Below are 21,747 nucleotides of genomic sequence, written 5' to 3'. Positions count from 1 at the left end.
TTTTAAGACCGCGGACAATAAAGACAATTAACGTCCTTCAAATAATGGTTTAAGAATCAACTTCTTTGTTTAACATCAGTTTTCATAAAAAGAACAAACTTTGCACCCTTCCCCTATGCACATACTACTGGACATGGGTATGCAAACATATGCACTAGGAACGAAGAACAAAATTCTTACTCTTTCTCTCAAATGTGGTAAGAAGTCTTCTCTGGCACTTTTCTTAAACACATCATATTCCTCCTTATCTAACTTAATAGGAACTCTCCAAGCATCTGGAAATAAAAGTAAGAAACACAATTCTCAAGATCCAGATAAGATTCAAGTACAATTCCAGATTTTCAAAGCAAATTTCCCAAAATTCAATGAAAACACCCCCAACATTTTCTTAAATTTAAAAAAAGTAATATGTACAAACATTTCATAAAAAGTTGATATTCATCTTACTAACTACATGAATAAATAAAGGATCTCCTAACAAATACTGAACACTAATATTTAATTAAGGGATCTTGTAGGTGGCAAGGGGATAATGGTAGCAGCCACCGAAATTAATAGAACTTCATAAAGAACAGTTTCGCAGATAAGTGAGTGCTTCACTTCAGTATATGAATTATGAAGTAACTTCAACAGGTACTGTATAGTTTTCGAAATGAAAAGTGTGTGGTACATTTCCCTACCATGTTCCCTACCTTCATTGTGCATGAGTGGGGAATAGTACAAACCAAACCCCGCAATGCACTATAGGGTCAATCCATATGAAATCATACCAGCTGGTTGCTTGACCATTTTTAAAAAAGTTTATTTTTTGAGTGGTGTGAGCCTCATATATTGACAGTTCAGAACCACTCTTATTTTATTTTTACTATCACCGATTTGAAGATGGCGGGTATTTTTTTTATCATGGCACGCGTCATTTTCTCCATTCGTAAGCATCAGCGGCAACTTTTTTTTCTCAGCTCTGGTAAGTCCTACGACAATGAGACAAAATCTGTGATGTTAAGCACATTATAGGCTATAATTATATTTCTGTGTAATTTTCTAAATATTATTCCTTTATAATAAATTTTAAGGTCAAAATTGTGTATTTTAATCGCTCAAAATGACATTTTCGGACATTTTTTTGGGGGGGAAGGCAGTTTGTTTGACACTTGAATTTTTTTGTGCAAGTACCTGTGTACCAATAGAGTATGTCAAAATTATTTGAAGCTTGAGGCTTTAATATTTGTTTTTCTACAGGGTCATAAACATGTACTTTTTGTTAAAAAATTCCAAGTTCAGGGTTAAATATCTCTGGTGGGCAGTTGTTTAAAAATCTGAAATTTGTACACAATACAGTACTCCATGATAAGTAACTTCAGTAAAAATTTTGAGTTTGAGATTTAATTGGTTTAAGAGATACAAAACTCGTGAAAAATTCAATATTTTGCATTAAATATGGCATGTCTAATTTCATTTCTTATTAACATTTTGTGTTGAAATTCTGCAAACTGTAATTTGGAATGTCAATGAACAACATTACAATCCTGAAATGGCTCTTCAATAAAGTATATATACGAGGGCGTGCTGAAAAGTAACGCTTCCTATGTTTTTGTTTTCTTTGTTACCTTGTAAACGCATTTTGGATGTTGAGCAACCATACATTGCACTTATAAGACTTTCCCGCTTCTCAATTGAAGGTTTCAAACTTCTATCGCCAGGGGGTGCTGAACTATTGCGAGGAAAATGGCAGCATGTAACCATGCAATGTCGGTGAATCGCCTGAAGTAGCGTTCAGTGATCGAGTTTCTAAACGCAGAAAATGTGCTACAAATTGACATTCATCTGAGACTGAGGGCACTTTATGGGGATGAATGTGTAGACATCAATACTGTGCGATCGTGGGCTGTTCATGCTCGTAAAGAAAACCCCAGCTGAAGAAATCTCAGATATGTGAGAGAATGGAATGAAAGGCCGCGAACTGCAACTGATGGAGGTCATCGGAATCGTGTTCAGCTGGGGTTATCTTTACGAGCATGAACAGCCCACGATCGCACAGTACTGATGTCTACACATTCATCCCCATAAAGTGCCCTCAGTCTCAGATGAATGTCAATTTGTAGCACATTTTTTGCGTTTAGAAACTCGATCACTGAACGCTACTTCAGGCGATTCACCGACATTGCATGGTTACATGCTGCCATTTTCCTCGCAATAGTTCAGCACCCCCTGGCGATAGAAGTTTGAAACCTTCAATTGAGAAGCGGGAAAGTCTTATAAGTGCAATGTATGGTTGCTCAACATCCAAAATGCGTTTACAAGGTAACAAAGAAAACAAAAACATAGGAAGCGTTACTTTTCAGCACGCCCTCGTATATATACTTTATTGAAGAGCCATTTCAGGATTGTAATGTTGTTCATTGACATTCCAAATTACAGTTTGCAGAATTTCAACACAAAATGTTAATAAGAAATGAAATTAGACATGCCATATTTAATGCAAAATATTGAATTTTTCACGAGTTTTGTATCTCTTAAACCAATTAAATCTCAAACTCAAAATTTTTACTGAAGTTACTTATCATGGAGTACTGTATTGTGTACAAATTTCAGATTTTTAAACAACTGCCCACCAGAGATATTTAACCCTGAATTTGGAATTTTTTAACAAAAAAGTACATGTTTATGACCCTGTAGAAAAACAAATATTAAAGTCTCAAGCTTCAAATAATTTTGACATACTCTATTGGTACACAGGTACTTGCACAAAAAAATTCAAGTGTCAAACAAACTGCCTTCCCCCCCAAAAAAAATGTCCGAAAATGTCATTTTGAGCGATTAAAATACACAATTTTGACCTTAAAATTTATTATAAAGGAATAATATTTAGAAAATTACACAAATATAATTGTAGCCTATAATGTGCTTAACATCACAGATTTTGTCTCATTGTCGTAGGACTTACCAGAGCTGAGAAAAAAAAGTTGCCACTGATGCTTACGAATGGAGAAAATGACGCGCGCCATGATAAAAAAATGCCCGCCATCTTCAAATCGGTGATAGTAAAAATAAAATAAGAGTGGTTCTGAACTGTCAATATATGAGGCTCACACCACTCAAAAAATAAACTTTTTTAAAAATGGTCAAGCAACCAGCTGGTATGATTTCATATGGATTGACCCTATACTGAAAGATGAACAATGTGAAACTGACAAGAACAGACCTACAGTGAAGCTACAGTCACAAGAGGCACCAGTCGATGCAAAGTTTGAATAATTTGGCCAGTTTGAAATTGTTAATGTAAACCCTTCAATGTAAAGCTACTTCTACATACTGAACTTTAATAACTTACCCATCATTTTCTGACACAGCTTTTCATCAAGTTTGAAAATGTTGTCCGAAAAAATCTGATATTTTGTAACATCAATTACTTTCAAGGATGCATGATGCCCAAGAAGGATGTCAGATAGCCAACGACAATTGACAATGGGGATGTTCCATTTTAGTGCTTTGTCAACTTTGTAACCAATATTTCTGCAATAAAAAACAGTGATCTGATTTATTTTACATTACTTTCTGCCACTTTTGGCTAATCATGAAGGTGATGCTGAATGGTGATAAGATGAAATGCATGAAAGGACAAACATGTATGGATAACACATGAGCCCAAGTCCGGGGTGTATTATGTGGAAGGGAAGTTGACATTTGCGTGTGTCTATGCAAAAATCTCAAGTTTACATTGTTTTTGCACCAATATTGTGTGGAAAAACTGCATTTTGTGATTACATAACAAGGGTTTGCATATTCTGATGGATTTTTTTTAATATTTTGAGCCAAAACTCTTGTAAAATTAGAGTGGAATACTCACCCACAAATATTAATCAATATTTTGAGCAACTTTTAATTGTTACAATTTTCAAACATCAGTGTTGGTGGGAATCTGTAAGAGTATCAGTATGCAGTGGCATAGCAACATATCGCGAGGCCCTGGTCGGGATTAAGATGCGAGGCCCCCATTCGTTCTTTAAATTGAAATCTCTGTGAATATACTAGGACTGAGCCGATACCGATGTATCGGTATTGGTTGATATTTTTGCACCGATACTAGCCGATACCATTGTTTTTGAGTTGCTATAGGTGCCGCCAAAACCAATTGTGTTTTCCCATTTCAAAGTTTCATTCACCTTTTCCAACTTACCTTGGGTTTTGGAAAAAGATTAAAAATAGTTGTACATTTGTTAAATGAACCTGTACTCAAGTTTCCGGGAACAGCAAGTGCGTGACACAAAGATCTGTAGGCAGATAAGACTCACGGTCAAGTATCTTCCAAATCAAGCGTAAAGTGAAATTTCCCCCATAGGAGTTCGCTGCTTCTGTTTAGTTCTCCTCAAGTCTACCAGGTTTTGTTCGTACAGATGCAGTCTTGTGTAACAATAACCCCAATGAAGTCCCGAAAGCCAACAATGCACCTCTGGGTAATCCTTCCACTTTCTTTCTTTCTTTGGTGTTTGTGGGCATCCCTCTCTATAGTAACCTCCCGCAGTCAAAAAGGTCAGCACCCATGAAAGTGGTGGACGTGTCTCAGACATAGTACATAGCATTTTCCTGGAAATTCAAATACTTGGGCTAATCCCCCTTTTCCTTTCCAACTTTAGACTTTTGTTTGTCCCGACTGGATTTCAGCAGGCATGTTTCAGCACAAGGAACAAAGCAGGGGAATATTTTTTGCCTCCCATGCCAAGCGAAAGAACTAGGCATTTAATTTTTCTTAGAAATCATTTGCCGAAAGTAAATCGAAAGCAAAGTCACTTCGGAAGATCACTGTACTGCAGTCAATCGCCTGATATAAAAGCAAGAGACTGGTAAGTTTTCATTCTCCCCTTTCATTTCGTTTACTAATTATTATTCTCTTTGTTAAAGAACAAAAAAGAGACTAGACTGGTTTCACATTACAGCTTTACTGTTGTTTTAGATGTTGTATCTGGGGCTGGTAAATCGCCAATTATTCTTGTGATCACGGATGGTTTAATGTTAGTTTGGGAAGAGTAATCCCTTAGTTTTAGAGGAGGTTGAAGAGACATGATCTCATTTTTCAACATTGGGGGGGGGGGGGGGGGGGAAAGAAGACGACGACCACACGATTGCCTTGCTTTTAGTTTCACTTAATATTTGAAACATCTGATCGATTGTTACTTTAAAAAAATGTAAAGTTGAGATGCATCGTTGCAACAGAGCATCGTTTGGTGGGTTAATTTATTCATAGCCCCTCGTCAGAAATGCATACCTATAAAATGTATTAATAATAATTACACGGACACTTTACTTTAAATTTGGAGTTATACAAGAGTATTGGTATTGGCATCGGTATCAGTTCAAAGTGGTATGTATCAGCTCAGCCCTAGAATTTACACAAAATATTAAGTGATACATCAGCAAATGATCATATTTAAATAATAATAATAAATCACTGACGAAAATTATATTAAATAATTTCACTCACCCTAAAAATGTCTTTCTCTGTTTTCTCACACTTGCTTTGTGGCAGCTGAAGGAGGTGCTTTATTGTTAACATATTTAAGTCGGGAGTGCAAGGTCAAGAGAAAGAAGAAAAGAATAAATGGGCAAAAATATCGAAGTAAGCTTTTGTAAATTTTTGCTTAAAGGTTTCACATGAGAAACACAATAATTTTTACTTTGTACGGGCCCCTTAGGCTTAGGGCGCACCTGTCATTGTGATTTGACATATTCATTCAAATTATAATGTTTAAGGTGTTTCATCATTTAGCTTACATGTAGTTAAGACTGCTAAAATTTGCGTAAAAACAATAGTCACAGCAAGGAAATTTATGTGAAACAAGTAAAAAATTGATTATTTATTGAATAACAAAAATAATGATGGTAAGTCCATTTCATGAAAAGTAAAGTTCCTGATAAATATTTTGTGTACATTATTGTAAGTAGTGGTGTACATAAATCTTTAGAGTGGCCTCTCCGATGGTGTCCCTTTGCCTTGTAATCAATAGATCGCAGGTTCGATACTCAGTGGAGGGCCGGAGGCACATAGTGGTTCGGGTCCCACTTTAAAATGTAGGTCCAGTCCCGATTAGCTTATCTTCTTAGTACTGTCATTCAAAACCGTATGTTTCCAATCTGACCTTGGTGGAAATTATTGATTGATTTATTGATTTGCTTCAGTTTACTTCGCTTTTTGTTCCACGTTTGGCTAATTTGCGAAGATGGGGATGAGTAATGATGTGATGAAATCGATGAATCAACACTCCCAAACATCCATGCTCAGGGCAGGATTCGAACCCTAGCATCATAGCACGATGCGCTAACCACTCTTCCATGGGGGCTGGCTTTCAGCGGAAATAAATAGCCATCCTTGGCCAATACCAGCAGTCACACAAAAGACAGAAGTGAAGAGAATACGTATAAATTGCCGATTCCCCTTTGCACTTGAACGCAGATAAAACAAAGCTAATTTCCCGCTTTTCCAAGAACTCTGCAACTACCTGACCCAGCATTAGTGCAGCGGGGGTTAAAAACATCCACCTATCTTACCACCACGAGCTTCAAGGAAGAATTGGCAATGAATGGTTTATTTAACTAAGCAGTTACATGCCTTCATAGTTGCATTTAGGTGTTCAGCTTTCACTTACCCATGTATTTGATCTTGCCATCTGCTTCCTAGGAGGGTGGGGTTTTATCCAGTGTTTCTAGGAGAATCTATGGAACTTCCTGTGCTGGTCTCCCAATCTGTCACAAGGAAGGGTGAACTAACTTTTAAAAGGGACAAATGTTGAGATGAGCTGTTGCCTCTGCCCGCTCTTCTAGCCACTGAAAATCTTTGGTATTGGATGGTATCGGTAAATAAAATAAACCGATACTGACCGATGCCAATACCGCCGGTATCAGCCAATACCGATTCATTGGTGTCGGCTCAGCCCTACTTTGAACATATACTACTCAGACGATTACAAGCCGTGGTGGATGAAAATGGCTTGCTACCGTATCACCCATTCAGATTTCGTAAACAGCACAGTATTACTATGCAACTGATCTGAGTAGTGGAGTATGTTACAGGAAACTTTAATCTCAGTCGACATACTGTAGGAGTATTTCTCGACTCTGACAAAGTCTTTGATCGAATTTGGCATTCTGGATTACTTGTGAAACAAACGGAATTTGGAGTTCCTATTTATTTGGTGCAATTATTGGATCAGTATTTAAAAAAATAGACAATTTCAGGTGCAATTTTAAAGGGCTCGATCTACTGTTAAGATCATAAGTGCTGGTGTTTCTCAGGAAGCTGTTCTATCTCCACTTCTATATACTTTTATATACCAGTGTTATCCCTGCCACTCATAAATGCATGTTAGCTACCTATGCAGATGATGTTGCCAACATTACAAATAGCCCTTTACATGAACTATGCTACAGCAGGATGAGACAACAACTATTAGAGTTGGAAGATTGGTCTACTCGCTGGTGCATGAAGTATAATTCACTGAAGAGTGTGGCGGTTTTATTTACACATCGACATAGACAACTACCAAAGATTTTACGACTCCAGGGATCTTGACATAGCCGAGATACTCGTATCTCACAAATCCATGAGGACCTTGAACTGGATTTTGTTCAATCTGCTATATATGACATGTGTTACAACTTCTGGGCCCAGATACAACAGCATCCAAATCCAGCAGAACGGGGCATTGCAACTCGACCACAATTCCGGATGTCCCACTCCATGTCCCGAAATTTTGAACAAATCTAAATTAAAAAATGCTTTTGTAAAGTTATGTGTTACATATACTCCCTATTTATGAGTAGTTTCAAAGTACTGTTTTGAATGGGGTAGATTAGTGTTCCTTGATTGTGCAGCTATAAAAGCACAGATTGTGATTTTGTTGTTTCTTTGTTACTTATTGTTGTTGTTATTATTATTATTATATGTGGTTACTTTATGTTTAATGTGTCTTTAAAGTGATGTGATGTGTTTGTATGCTTTGAAAAAATAATAGTGATTATTACCTGCCTCTGTCAATGCAAAATGATGATAAGGAACTCAACAATTTCAAATTAGTGAAATAATACAAATGAACCATTGTCAAAATATTGGCCCACAGTTGACCTGGGTTATAGCAAGAGAAATGTTGTGCATACACTACTTTGTAAGAACATGATAGTAAGTCTTTGATCCTGATACTTACAAAAATCCTGTCAATAAAGCATTGGCATGAATACCTTCACTGGCATGATTCATGTCCAAATTGGCCAACTTCCTATGGCAGACTGATTGCGGTCTTGCATCTGCATAAGTATGGGAGATTCCTGCTTATGTGTATAGATTTGGACAGATTTTAAACTGTTAATAGTAGATGCAATATGCACCACCCTGCACATAGAGGCATGCATATTTCATTTTTGACAAAAACACGAAATATGAAATAACATGCTGTAATGTTCATTTTTCATGTTTCTGTAAGGTGTGAGGTGCATTTTGCTACCCTGTTTTGTCATGAAATGGTGCAAAATGAACTGCAAAATCCGAAATAAACTCTTAAACACAAAATTTAGAGTTTATTTACCAACGTGACATAACACCAAAATTTTATTTCATGTACCACTTACCAAAATTATGTGCTTCTAACTATGCAGCTTAACTGTGGCAACCTTGCACACTAAAGTGCACAGTGTACAATCATTTGTTTTTTTTTCCTCTTGCTTCTCGTTCCCCTGGCTTGTGAGCCCTGAGATTACAGCACCAAATTCACATTATCATCTTGGTTCAGCTGCATTTGTGTGCATGATGAACACACAAAAATAAGTAAGAAGTATAATCTTGAGAGCTCAATAACATAATGGGCTGGGGGCTGTGGAAGCATGTCTTCCCTGACCCTCCAAATCCCATAATACTCATGTGACTTTTAACATACCAAACAAAGGATTTACACAGACCACAATACACTTACTGTTTTGTTATGAGGATTGCGGTTTTTTTGGAGATCTGTGGATTATATACAGCTCCAGTTTTCTCAAGCATTGTTTGCACTTTCCTTTTCTCCAGTTCATTGAATCCGTTTGTACAAATGGAAACATCCAAAAGCGGTTTCTTATTACAACTATAAGGAAAATTAATTGTTATTAGTTAGTTATGTAATATGATGAACATTCTACATACATAGATTTTACAATTTTCAGAAATTATTACTTGTACACTTTTGGTCACAAAAAGTGACACACCTGTTTGAGTTAAGTCCAGCTTCATAGGCGAACGTGTCTGGTGGTACAGCTGTAGTAAGGTTCGGAAAGCAGCACAAGCCGGCAGTATTGCTTACTATCAAACATTTTAACCACATGCAGGGAATTTGGTGTGTCTCAGTATATATATAAAAAAACTAGCTGAAAGATTGCAGCGAAAATATTAATTAACTTGGACTGTTCGCATCTACAATCAAAGTAACAAAGTAATATAAATGTGAAAAATTCGTGAAAAAGTATTAAAAAAAGATGCATTCGTGTCTAAGTGTTTATCGCAATGCATTAGAATGCGAGGGCCACAGATTTGAATCAGGAATGAGCATGGGTGTTCTTTTTTTCTCCCTTTTCATCGTCACAAGTAGCTGAAAATGGAAGAAAGCAACATTAAAGAACAAAAATAAAATAATAAAAACACAATTAGAATAAGCGAGGTGAAAAAGAGTGCTGTTGTAATTCCTGAAAATGATGCAAAAAGAACTTATTTTTTCTTTCGGAAAAAGTGTTTTCCTAGCTGGGAGAAGGCTTGAGGAATATATAAACTCCTTCCTCATCTACTTTGGCAAACAGAATCGCAAAGTCGGCACTGAACATGCGATGGTAAAGAGAAATCCGAAAGCAAGAAGAGTTTATATCACAGCCAGGGAGGTGTACCCCTCCCGCCCCCCTGCATCAGTCATCCAGGCAATTAACAATAAGTCAGTGGTTATCCCTCTCATTTAACAGTAAATGGAATTTTTTAAAAATAAAAATTTTCAAAATAAAATATGGTAGAGCCCCCTTTTCCCCTCCTTTCCCAATGTACCCAACCAGAATGCACGATTTGATCTCTCGCTGTGTGAAAAACAAAGGTAATAAATTCAGGGAAGAATGGACAGTTCCAACAGGCAGCTGCATTCCGCCACCCAATCTCCAGAGCCATCTATTGTCGGTTATACGAGAATGGAGAGAGAATGACGTGGTAATGGGTCTAGCAAAATTGCGTTCCTGTGAAACGTCTATGGCAGTTGGAACAGCATATATTCTTCCAGCACAAACACATTGCGAGGCTTTTTTTTTCATTCTAAATCGAATCACTCAATAGAAAGGTCGTTTCTACTTACACGCTCCTGGAGTGAGGAAAGAAAGACACCATGCCAGACCATCTATTTTCACAACAACTCGTGTCAAACATAAAAATTCTGACTTTACTGACCATTTTTAAAAAATAGTGACAAATTACGCACTAAGATAAAAAAATGACTTTTACTAACTTTACTGACAATTTTTCACCCTCAATGTCTACCACTGGCTTTCAGTTAAGCCCTAATTTTAAGTTTTTTCAACATAGGTCCGTTTTCTTCTGGGTACCCATGCATACTTACGTAAAGCCTAATGGCAAATGTAAAGCTTCCCATGGTGGTTTGAGCATTTTTCCCTCTATGACATCCTTCACCCAAAACATGGTCACACACCTTCTCCCCAAGGCAATGGCCTGTTTGAAAATAATAATAACAACAACCATTAAAATACATACTAACTAGAGATAGAGAGTGCATATATGCACTGGACCAAGGAAACATGGACTATTATTATAACCATGGTAATTTTCGCACTGCTGCAGCCGATAAGTGAATTATGAGGTACATGGTCCACAGTATCTGTGAGTCATAGTTCCTGGCAACCGTGTGTTTCCTGCATGCAGGATGGGTTGGAAGAAAGATGTTAGTGAATGGCAAAAAGGGGTCATTGCATTTGGGCCTTCAAAAGCACACAGTGTATAGGAAGCAGTGGAATTTGCTGGTGTGTCACACAGTACAGTGAAATGTGTTTACCGGCAGTGGAAGCAACTGATGTCCACAGGAAACCTGCATGCAAACAGTGGTAGAAAGAGAGTGCTCACAAACAGAGCCTACCGACATGTCACAACTTGTGTGAACCAACCAATGACAATTAATGAACTATATGAAATAAAACGGAAATTAGTGACAAACCACGTAGTACACAAACTGCATTGCACATGTAAACGGCACTACAGACATTCAGATTTAGGTTATGACATGTTCGATATGTCTGCCATCTCTGGCAATGACGTGGCGTAGACGAACAGCAAAATTCTGCATGACCCGCTGAAGTGTCTTAACATTGATGCTGTCGATGACCTCCTGACTGTCATCACAAGCACTACCTGTTCTCTCAAACTTGCGAATCAAGTCGCATGCACATACGAATTTCCATCACGCCCTGTGGCCAGCCACGCAGTTTGGATGTCATCATGCGAACCGTTCAGAAATTATGACGGTTTTATTTCATATAGTTCATTAATTGTCACCCTGTATGTGGATGTATTGTTAGCACATAAATAAAGACAAACCATTTTTATTTACAGTTTTACATCAGGGCCTCCCCCATGGCGCAGTGGTAGCGTCATTGCCTTGTAATCAAGGGGTCCCGGGTTCGATACCCGTTGGAGGCACAAGTGGTTCGGATCCCACTTTAAACTGTAGGTCCAGTCCCGATTAGCCTTACTGTGCATAAAGTGGACTTAAAACACCAAGTTTTACATCATTTTAAAAATCATTATGTTTTCCTGCCATTATATTTGCAAGAACTTTGTGGAAAGACTTCGATTTTAGTGAAAATGATCTTCATCTTCAGAAAAATTATGAACATTTTAAAGTGAAAATTTGTTAGATTGCTATGGTATACACATTTGTGTATCAATATTTATTATTATTCAGAACTACTTTCAATTCTTACAATTTTGAAATATTGGTATTGGTGGGAATCTGTAAGAGCATCAGCACTGGTCTCATTGATTGATTGATTGACTGATTTGGTGTTTTAAGTCCATTTTATGCACAGTAAGGCTAATCGGTACTGGACCTACAGTTTAAAGTGGGATCCGAACCACTATGTGCCTCCACCGGGTATCAAACCTGGGACCCCTTGATTACAGCGGTGTTTATTCGGGATACGCAAGGTGCGCATTGCATACCCACAACACAGTAAGAAAAAATAAACAATTTTTAGTCTTCCCCAAACATGAAAATTCAACAATTATCGCTCTGAAAGCAGTACCACTGTAAGAAATTCCGATTTCCGCACGAACACGCTGCTGCCTGTCTCGTGTAGCCTAGCCTGGCCTTCCTGAAGGCAGTCCCGAATGATCCCGATTGTGACTTCGGCACCCACCCGATCCACGTTTTGCCGATTTCCACAGAAAGACGCTGTTTCTTCTGCTTGGTACCCTAGAAATTCGGAAGGTAACCCCATTGGCTCAGATCAGCCCCGATCACGTGTTTGGGTCTGCCCGCACTTACCACTTCTCTCCCGGTTCTAAGCATCGAGGGTACCCAAGATTTTGACAGCGTATGCAGTGTTGACAGTAGTCAATATATTTTTTTCTGAAATGCTTAGCTTACTAGCATTTAGCAGCCATGCGTAGATAGATCACTGTGTTGGGTTGCAATAAAAATACATTATAAAAAGTGATACAGGAATCAGAGAGGAGGGCAAGAAATGTAGTGGTGGAAGATCATATTTAATATATGCGTAAACTATCACATATAAAATATTGATATGAGGTTAAAGTTACACTAGCAAGTTTGTTTTTTTTTCATATAGGGAGGTGAGGACCAGAATGGACTGGCCGACTGAGGATTGGGTCTTGCGTGAACCCCCTTTTGACGTCGTCACTGTGTCGAGGGGAAATATGTGAACAATTTGCAAGTTTCGCACAATTCTCGGAGTACGAGAGTATCTGTTTATCTCCTTTTGGGATCAACATTTTATTTGAGTTCCATAGCATGGGTGTCGATTGTTGACCCGATGATATGAATGAATGATAAAAAGAAAAACATAATAAAACACAATACTTACAATAGGATTCGAATGAGGCCCCCTCCCTCCCGCCAGACATTGCAAAGTGATGTAATTGGATGTTATATTGTGCCTATCATAATTTATTTAAGCTTTTGAAGTGTTCTGGGATGTATGCTGATGTATTTTCTACTTGTACTTAATTATCTCCCTTCTACAAAATACTTTGTCGACTGGCAACTCCGATTCATTCGTCCACAAGAACGTGGGGTTTTCAGGCATAGCGGACTGGACACACCATACCGTGGGAGGTTGACTTTTGCTTTCTTCTGTCGTGTGAAATTAGCAGCGAGTGTTTTGTTCATATTATTTACATTACAGTACAGGATCTCTATTGTTTGTCGGTGCAGTGAAATGACAAAATAGGGGAACCGGAAGTTATTGATGACATCCTGGAGAAGGGATTTTCGGCATTTACGAAAAAAGTGTAAACAATCCGAAATGGAAAGTCTGTTCCTGATTTGGAAGAATTGTTTCAGGCAGGAGTTGTGAAGGATGGTAAGCAGTATATTAGGCATTTTGAGAAATAAAAATATCTCTACAGAGTGATTGACTTTATTGTTGGCCTTATTTGTTGGTTTCCTCTGCGAAAGGTGTTGTGAAATAGTAGAGGATACTGAGATTTATCAAATTTATCACATGAAATTTGAAAGGACGGAAAATGATTCTGCCATTTCCTTCCCGTTCAATGTTCATCGCACTGCATGAAGGAAATAATCGAAGTTGAATTGTTGGACTCTACGTAGCTACTATCAGAATATATTTGCGAATATAAAATATCATACATATATTTTACCTCGTTACATTTGGATATTGATACAAGGGTGAGAAATTTCCCATTAAAAAATTGTAGAAGGAAGTTATTTTCTGAATAACATGATGGCACGGGAGGGGTGGTCTGGCTCCCATAATCCATTTCGGTTGGCCCATGTTGCGTACCCTAGTCTAAATGTCACCGCACGCCGCTGTTTGATTACAAGGTGATGACACCACCACTGCGCCATCAGGGAGGCCAGCACTGTATCAGTATCGGGTCAAAGTTGTATCTGCTCAGCCAAAGTTTCGAATGAATTTTAAATTTCAAGATATAAAAAACACATCTAAGTTTTTGCTTAACCTCAGATTACAGTATAATAATACATAAATAATAAAAAGAAAAGCTTAAAGTACAATACCTCTGTTACATAACGATCAGTTTGTCGATTACAAATTATGTGGGTTACTTTGCCTATGTTTGAGGTCACTACCTTTCCTCCACTGTCTCTAATATCCCTCAACAGAGAATCAACATGTTTAGTAGAAATTTCTGACTTTGGTGAAACAATAAAGGTACACCCCAATAGCGTTAGTTTCGGTGGCACTGTAAAAGAAAACATAATTATGTTTATACAAAGTCTATTTTACACTCTTATGTAATCACACACAGGAATTGTTCCGTATCCTATTTGCATACCAATACCAACATAAAATTTTCTGGGCTTGAAAGTTGGTAACATAAAATATCTCAGAAAAATTTTACGCCTTTTTAAAATAAATTTATGTCATTCTATGGGTCATTTTTTAAGATATTTTACTTTACCAACTTCCAAGTTCTCTTGGGACTTCTAGATTAAATACATAATGCAGAAAAATGTACAAGGGTCGTTCAAGGTTGACCGGGATTTTCGTACGTAAAAAATCGATGAATAGCCGGATCATGATGAAACGTGCGGGTGACGTAATGTATTCCTTCGCGAGTAACTAGCGCCCGGTATGACGTATTTCGCGCATGCGCAGCAGTTGCAGCGAACATGGCGGCAAGCAGTGTGTCTGTGGCTGTGGAGCAGCGGTGTGTAATCAAATTTCTCATGAAGGAGAAAGTGAAACCAGCTGAGATTTTCAGACGATTGCAAGCACAGTATGGTGAACAAACGATGTCGCGGACAAGAGTGTACGAATGGTGTGAGCAGTTTCGCGAAGGACGGGAGCTGGTGACAAATGAAGCGCATGGACACATTCGCCCGACTGCAGTCACACCAGTGAATATCGCACGTGTTGAGCAAATGATTCTTGAGAACCGGCGAGTAACAGTGCGGGATATTGCTGCCGAGGTGAATATCAGTGTCGGGAGTGTTGAGACAATCATTCACGACCACTTACGCTTCCGCAAAATCTGTGCAAGGTGGGTTCCCCGCCAGCTGACATTCGATCAGAAGTGGACACGCAGGACGGTCTGTGAACAGCTTCTGAATCGGTTTCGAGCAGAAGGTGATGAATTGTTGCAATCCATCATCACGTGTGATGAAACATGGTTGCACAATTCAACCCCAGAGACCAAAAGACGCAGCATGGAGTGGCGGCATAAAGGTTCCCTGCCCCCCAAGAAAAGCAAAACGCAGCCGTCTGCTGGAAAGATCATGGCAAGTGTCTTCTGGGACATGAAGGGCGTTATTCATGTGGATTTTCTGGACAAAGGGAGCACGATTAACGCCCAGTATTACTCCACATTGTTGAGTGGTGCTGTACGAAAGTCCATTTGCAAGAAAAGACCAGGGATGTTGTCTGGAAATGTCATTCTTCTCCATGACAATGCCCGCCCTCACACGGCCAATGTGACAACAACAACTCTGGCCGACATGCGCTGGGAAGTTCTGCCCCATCCCCCCTACAGTCCGGATTTAGCCCCCAGTGATTATCATTTGTTTGCACCCCTTAAAGACCATCTGGGAGGGAAGAAATTCACGACAGACAAAGCACTGCGGAGCGATGTCCTCCAGTGGCTACGACAACAACCAAGTTCTTTCTACGCCAAAGGAATTCGGGAGCTGCCAGAACGATGGCAACGGTGCCTCGGCGCGCACGGAGAATACTTTGAAAAACTGACATAGTTTGGTATTTCTTCTGCTACCTATTTCCTCTGCAGAAATATAAGTCCTGGTCAATCTTGAACGACCCTTGTACAATCTGGAAACATAAAATTGTGGTTCCATTGAAAATGTTTGACCAATTTTAGTGCTAAACTGGTATACTGATGTATACCAGAATGTGACATTTTCAATTTAAAAATTTAAAAACTATTTTTATTATTTATTATCTCATAGGGTTACAATTAAGCCATACAATATTTCATTTTGAACAATATTAATACAAATAATGACTTGATCCCCTATGTAGTAAAAAAAATATACAAATGCTACATCTAAGGCAAATGTGATGAATTTAACATTAGTATATAAAGTGTTCTATAGTAGCAATGAAATAAAGAAAGTTTGAGAGTTATCCACATTTAGAAGAAAGGAAAGTGTAAAGCTGTATGGGTTTGGATATGAGTGTGTATGGGATTACTGTTTGAAGTACAGGGATGAAAATTTTAAAATATATGTGTGTGGTGGGAATGGTGGGGTGGGGAGGGGGTTAAGCACTGAAAATAATATTACTGGAGTTTATACATGTGAACGTGGAAGACAACAGATCTGCGCTTTGCTGGTACTGAGTTTGACCTTCGTCGGGAGTGAATTCCAGGTTACCGCTGCTAGGTACGAGAAAGACTTCTGACCATAGGTCTCTATGTAAGGACGATCTGTTGTTTCAGGTACTGAACTCAGAGCAAAGCTTAAGCCTATAATGCAATGGAATGATTTGTTATGTATACTATGGAATACCTTATTCAGGTAGATGTAATGTATTCTCGAAGTGACTGTGGGTATGTTGTAAATCTTGCACAATTGTTGAGAATTATTTTATTGGGGGTGCATGTGTATGGTTCTTAAGTAATTGTTTTGGATTGTTTCAAGTTTCTTCAGATGAGTTCTAGATTTCTATTGAGATATTTACGAATTTTTCGAAATATGTTAACATGGTGATAAGATTTTATGAATATAGTTATTTATTTGGAGGTTAAAATTTAGCTGGGGGTTGATAATGATTCCTAGAAGATACTTGAAATGATTGCTCCAAGTTACTCTGGTGCCATTAAGGGTAATATCTATCATCTTAGCCGGGATTCCCTTACTGGTGTGAAGCACCATGGCCTTCGTCTTTGCAACGTTTAGCTTCAGATTGTTGATCTTGTACCAAGTTATTACTTTGGGGAAAGAGTTTTCCATTTTCTCCTTTACATCCTGGTACGTTTCTCCAACATGGACGAGAAGGCAGCCACCTGCATACAGAGTAATTGAAAAATCTGAATTTATTAGTCTGATATCGTCAATAAATAGGTTGAATAATTGTGGGCCAAGTATAGAGCCTTGTGGAATGCCTGCAAACACTGACTGCTCAGTGAAAAATGAACATCCTACTTTCGTTGAGATTTTTCTATTTGCGAGAAAACTTTCCATCCAGAGAATTGTTTTGCTATTTGACACCAAATCTGTTCTTTAATTTTTGTATTAGCAACTTGTGATCAACGGTATCGAAGGCTTTGCATACGTCCAGAGAAATTAATCCAACTAGGGAACTGCTTTTTTTTTGTCCAGTGTCTCGCACCATTCATTAATTAAACTAAGTAATAATAATTTCAAGGATACATCCTTCCTGAATCCATACTGTCGATCAGACATCAGATTGTTGACTTCCAGGAAAGTTGTCAGTTGCTTCTCGATTACTTTTTCCATAACTCGGCTTAATGTTGGGATTAAGGAAATTGGCCTGTAGTTACACACTAGGGTAGGAGATCCAGATTTGTGAATTGGATTTATTATGGAGTGCTTCCAGCTCGTTGGAAATTGGCCACTTTTGAAGGACGTGTTTATTGTCGGCGAGTGGGCTCCGCTATAAGTGGGGCCAACACCACCAGAATGCTGTTGTGAATGCCATCAGAACCTCCTGCCTTTTTTACATTTCATATATTAAGAATTGCCAAAACTTCATCGACCGTAACAGATTTTAATGTGAACTCTTCAATTTGTTGGACAGCAATTGAATTGAGGTCTTCTCAGAATATTTATGTTCGAATTGCGAGGATTAACATGCGCCACTGCTTTGCAGATAATAGAAAAGTGAATATTTAGATAATGAACTATGTCAGATGGGCTTGTTAGGATGACATTGTCGACTAGTAAATGATTAATTGTAGTTTTTGATTCTCTACCCGTGATCTCTTTGATAACCTTCCATTTGCAGTTGTTATTGCTAGTGGTCTGGTTCACCATATCTCTGTAGTAATTTACTTTTGCCTGCCTAGTAATTGTTGTGCAATGGTTTCTAAAAGATTTGTATTGCTCCCACGTATAGTCACAGGAAGGATCTACCGCTTTCTTCAACAAGCGGTTCTTCTGTGATATTAATTTAATAATTCAAATGGCAATCCAGGGCTTCCTGCTTTCTCTCACCCTGAGAGTTTTCAAGGGAGCAAATTCATCGAGTGCAGTCGAAATGAGAGACTGCAGATGACTGACCTTGTCGTCCATGGTTAAGTCGGGAAATGTACTTGCGTAGAACGGAAGACAGGACGCGAAGGTGAAAAAATTAGGTTTGCATATTTTATGAATTTTACAGGTAGTAATTAGCTTCCTTGGCGTGCGCGTTATATTAATTTTGAGTATGGTGTAAACGAGAAAATGGTCAGTCATGTCCTCATAGACAGTTCATGTAACTGTGTGCAAGTGAGGGTTCAAGGAGTAAATGTGGTCAATTAACAATTCGGATGTCCACGTAATTCTTGTAGGCAGAGTAACGAGTTGTTTGTGACCTAGGATTGATAACGTTTCCAATAATGTATCTGAGTCTTTGTCATATTTCAGCAAATTTACGTTCATATCTCCAAGGAATATTGATAGATGACTTATTGGTAAGCTACTGATCATCCTTTGCAAGATTTCGCACGCTTTTCCAATCGATCCGCAGGTCTATATCTGCAACCTACGATAACACTTTTATTTGTTTTTGGGCACGAGACTCGCACCCATAGTCCTTCAAGGTCAGTTTCATTGACAGAAATTATAATTTTTCAGATTTTGGAATATCATAGCGATTTTTCACTTGTTGCTTCAGTTTGAAATCTCCCCTTGCCCAAATACATATGATTGGAATTAACCCATAACTGGCATGGTGCCAGATTGTAACACAAAGGGCATGGCATGGTCCCTGGGACCACCAACTTGAATACACTATTTCTATAAGGTATCTACAGTAGTATTTTGGAGCTTCTTTATGAAATTATGACAAACGTTTGTCCACTATTTGAAGCGGCGTTACACCATTAAGACACTTGGCATAACTTTCCCTAGTCCAGGAGTGTGTTGATCTCGTGTTGGGTGAAAGAATAAAGTCTCTCATACATCATGAACACAAACATATAATAACGGATATTATACACAAAGACACAGGTTATACAACGACGAAGTACCACCACTTGTGGTCGCGTCACGCTCGCTCACACACACACACGAAGACACTAGAGTTCAGTCAGTCCTATTGCATCATGCATATGACACGTATTTCACGTGGGAGACCTCCCTGCCATCTAGCGAGCAACTCTAACATCATTTTTTAAATTTTAATTATATTACAGTACTGAACACTATTTCTGTTATTACTCAATTTAATGCTACAAAAATCTGTCCGTTTTTTGTAAACTGCTCTCTAAATACAGTTTCAAGTGACTGTAAGATACAAAAAATCATTTAGTTGTTCAATTATCAGATAGCATACATGTAGTTGCCCAAACAAAACAAAATCATATAAAGCTTATTGATCGTAGCGATAGTCAGTGGAGGTAAGTACTTCATTATCACATTTATCAGACTCCAAATCTAATAATTCCCTTCTGGCCACGGTGGCTCAGTCGGTAACGCGTCTGACTACCATGCTAAAGGTCCCGGGTTCGATCCCCGGCCGGTTCAAATCCGGGAACTTTTCTAACGGTGGAAGCGGCCCCGGCGCCTACCCAGCGTCGAATAACATGGGTAGAGCTCGCGCACTTTCGGAAGTTCTCTGGCGTATGGATGAAAGCTGGTCAACGAGCCTCAGCAAAGGTTCAACTTGGCGCGAGGTAGGGGAGGGGAGAGGAAAAAAGCATGAGTCAGAATATTGTTGTCGTGGGCGGCCAGGCAGAAACAAGTTGGAAATTGGTTGTTTATCTTCTCGCGGGTGCTGTTAATTTCACATTCGTTTGTTCGTTCGTTTCAAGGGAAACATGCCTCCCGTTCATTCTAAGGTTTTCCGCAGGACGATTCGTGGGCAAACACGGGAAGTTGTGGCAAACGTGCTGCAATTCATGTAAAGGGAAGCCGATGAAAATGGATGTACCATTCCACTAAAGAAAGTATATGAACGTGTTTCTGCTGCTACCGGTGTGTCTTTGAAAATTATAAAATCTGTAAAAAAAGAAATGGAAAAGGTGGAAGAAGGCACATCAACCAGATATGATACACCGCGCAGAAATCAGAACCGACCGCGACGGTGCACAAATTTGGACGAATTTGATCTCTGTGTAGTGCGAAGAACAATTAATGAATTTTATATTCAGGAAAAGAGAATTCCTACCTTGAAATCCGTGTTGCTGAAATTGCGCCAAGATATTGGATATGAAGGTCAATCATCTAGCTTAAGAAAAATATTTCGAAAACTGGGGTTTCGCTGGAAAAAGGTTCAAAGCAACAGACGGCTGCTCATTGAAAGAAGTGACATACGCAATACACGTATAGCTTACTTGAGAGCCATTACCAGATTTCGTCGGGAAGGGCGACCGATAATATACAGTGATGAAACGTACATACATAGTTCGCACGCAAATCCCAAAGCATGGTGCGATGATAGTGTAAAAGGTATGAAAGTGCCTATTTCAAAGGGACAGCGTCTCATTATCGTACATGCCGGCAGTGAAAAAGGTTTCATTCCCAATGCGTTGTTGATTTTCAAATCGAATCAAGCAACTGGAGATTACCACAGAGAAATGAATTCTGAGAATTACATTCGCTGGGTTAAAGAAATGCTCCTACCCAATTTGCCACCTACCTCTGTTTTAGTAATAGATAATGCTTCTTACCACAATGTTCAGTACGAGAAATGCCCAACCTCAAATAGTAGGAAGCAAGACATGCAAAACTGGTTGTTACAAAACAATATTCCCTTCGGTGATGGTATGTATAAAACTGAACTCTATGAACTCATAAAGTTGCATAAGGGCAAAGCCAAAAAGTTCGTTTTAGATCAAATTCTAGCTGAATATGGTCACACGGTCCTACGTTTACCACCTTATCATCCAGATTTGAACAGCATTGAGAAGATATGGGGCAACGTAAAACAATGGGTTGGACAACACAATGTCACTTTCAAATTAATTGATGTGTGGGAGCTTTGTAAAAGAAGATTTTCGGAGATTGGGGCGAAAGAATGGAGTGATGTCTGCCGTCATGTGCAAGATGTTGAACAATATTATATCAAAACTGAAGGTTTGTTGGAGCCTGAAATAGAGCGCCTCACTATCAGGGTTAACAGCAACAGCAGCAGTAGTGACAGTGAAATATGCAGTGATAGTTCGAAAGATTGGATTAAAGAGCCGCAATGTCGCCATCACACATCTGTTCCAGTTCCACCACGTAAGTTTCCACCTTTTACTAATTACTTATTCTCGTTAGGATATTCATTTTCGCATACGTCTCATACTGGATTACAAATGATTTGTTATCTTTAAATGCACTGCTGTATTACTAGTATTCTACT

General features: G+C 38.7%; 1 protein-coding gene across 1 annotated transcript in view; it reads right to left on the bottom strand.

The window, feature by feature from the left end:
• The window catches only part of LOC145978097 (PAX-interacting protein 1-like), a 28,255-nt gene that overhangs the window by 3,234 nt on the left and 3,274 nt on the right, over window positions 1–21,747 (bottom strand). The window contains exons 3-7 of the mRNA XM_083110538.1: window positions 14,280–14,464; window positions 10,608–10,717; window positions 8,958–9,107; window positions 3,332–3,513; window positions 181–275 (exon numbers count right to left, since the gene is read on the bottom strand). Of these exons, the coding sequence (XP_082966664.1) occupies window positions 181–275; window positions 3,332–3,513; window positions 8,958–9,107; window positions 10,608–10,717; window positions 14,280–14,464 (722 nt within the window). The remainder of the gene's footprint in view (window positions 1–180; window positions 276–3,331; window positions 3,514–8,957; window positions 9,108–10,607; window positions 10,718–14,279; window positions 14,465–21,747) is intronic.

Source organism: Lepisma saccharinum, chromosome 24 (genome assembly GCF_977018435.1).
Source record: "Lepisma saccharinum chromosome 24, izLepSacc3.1, whole genome shotgun sequence".
Classification (NCBI taxonomy): domain Eukaryota; kingdom Metazoa; phylum Arthropoda; class Insecta; order Zygentoma; family Lepismatidae; genus Lepisma; species Lepisma saccharinum.
This window is presented reverse-complemented; position numbering and strand designations above follow the sequence as displayed.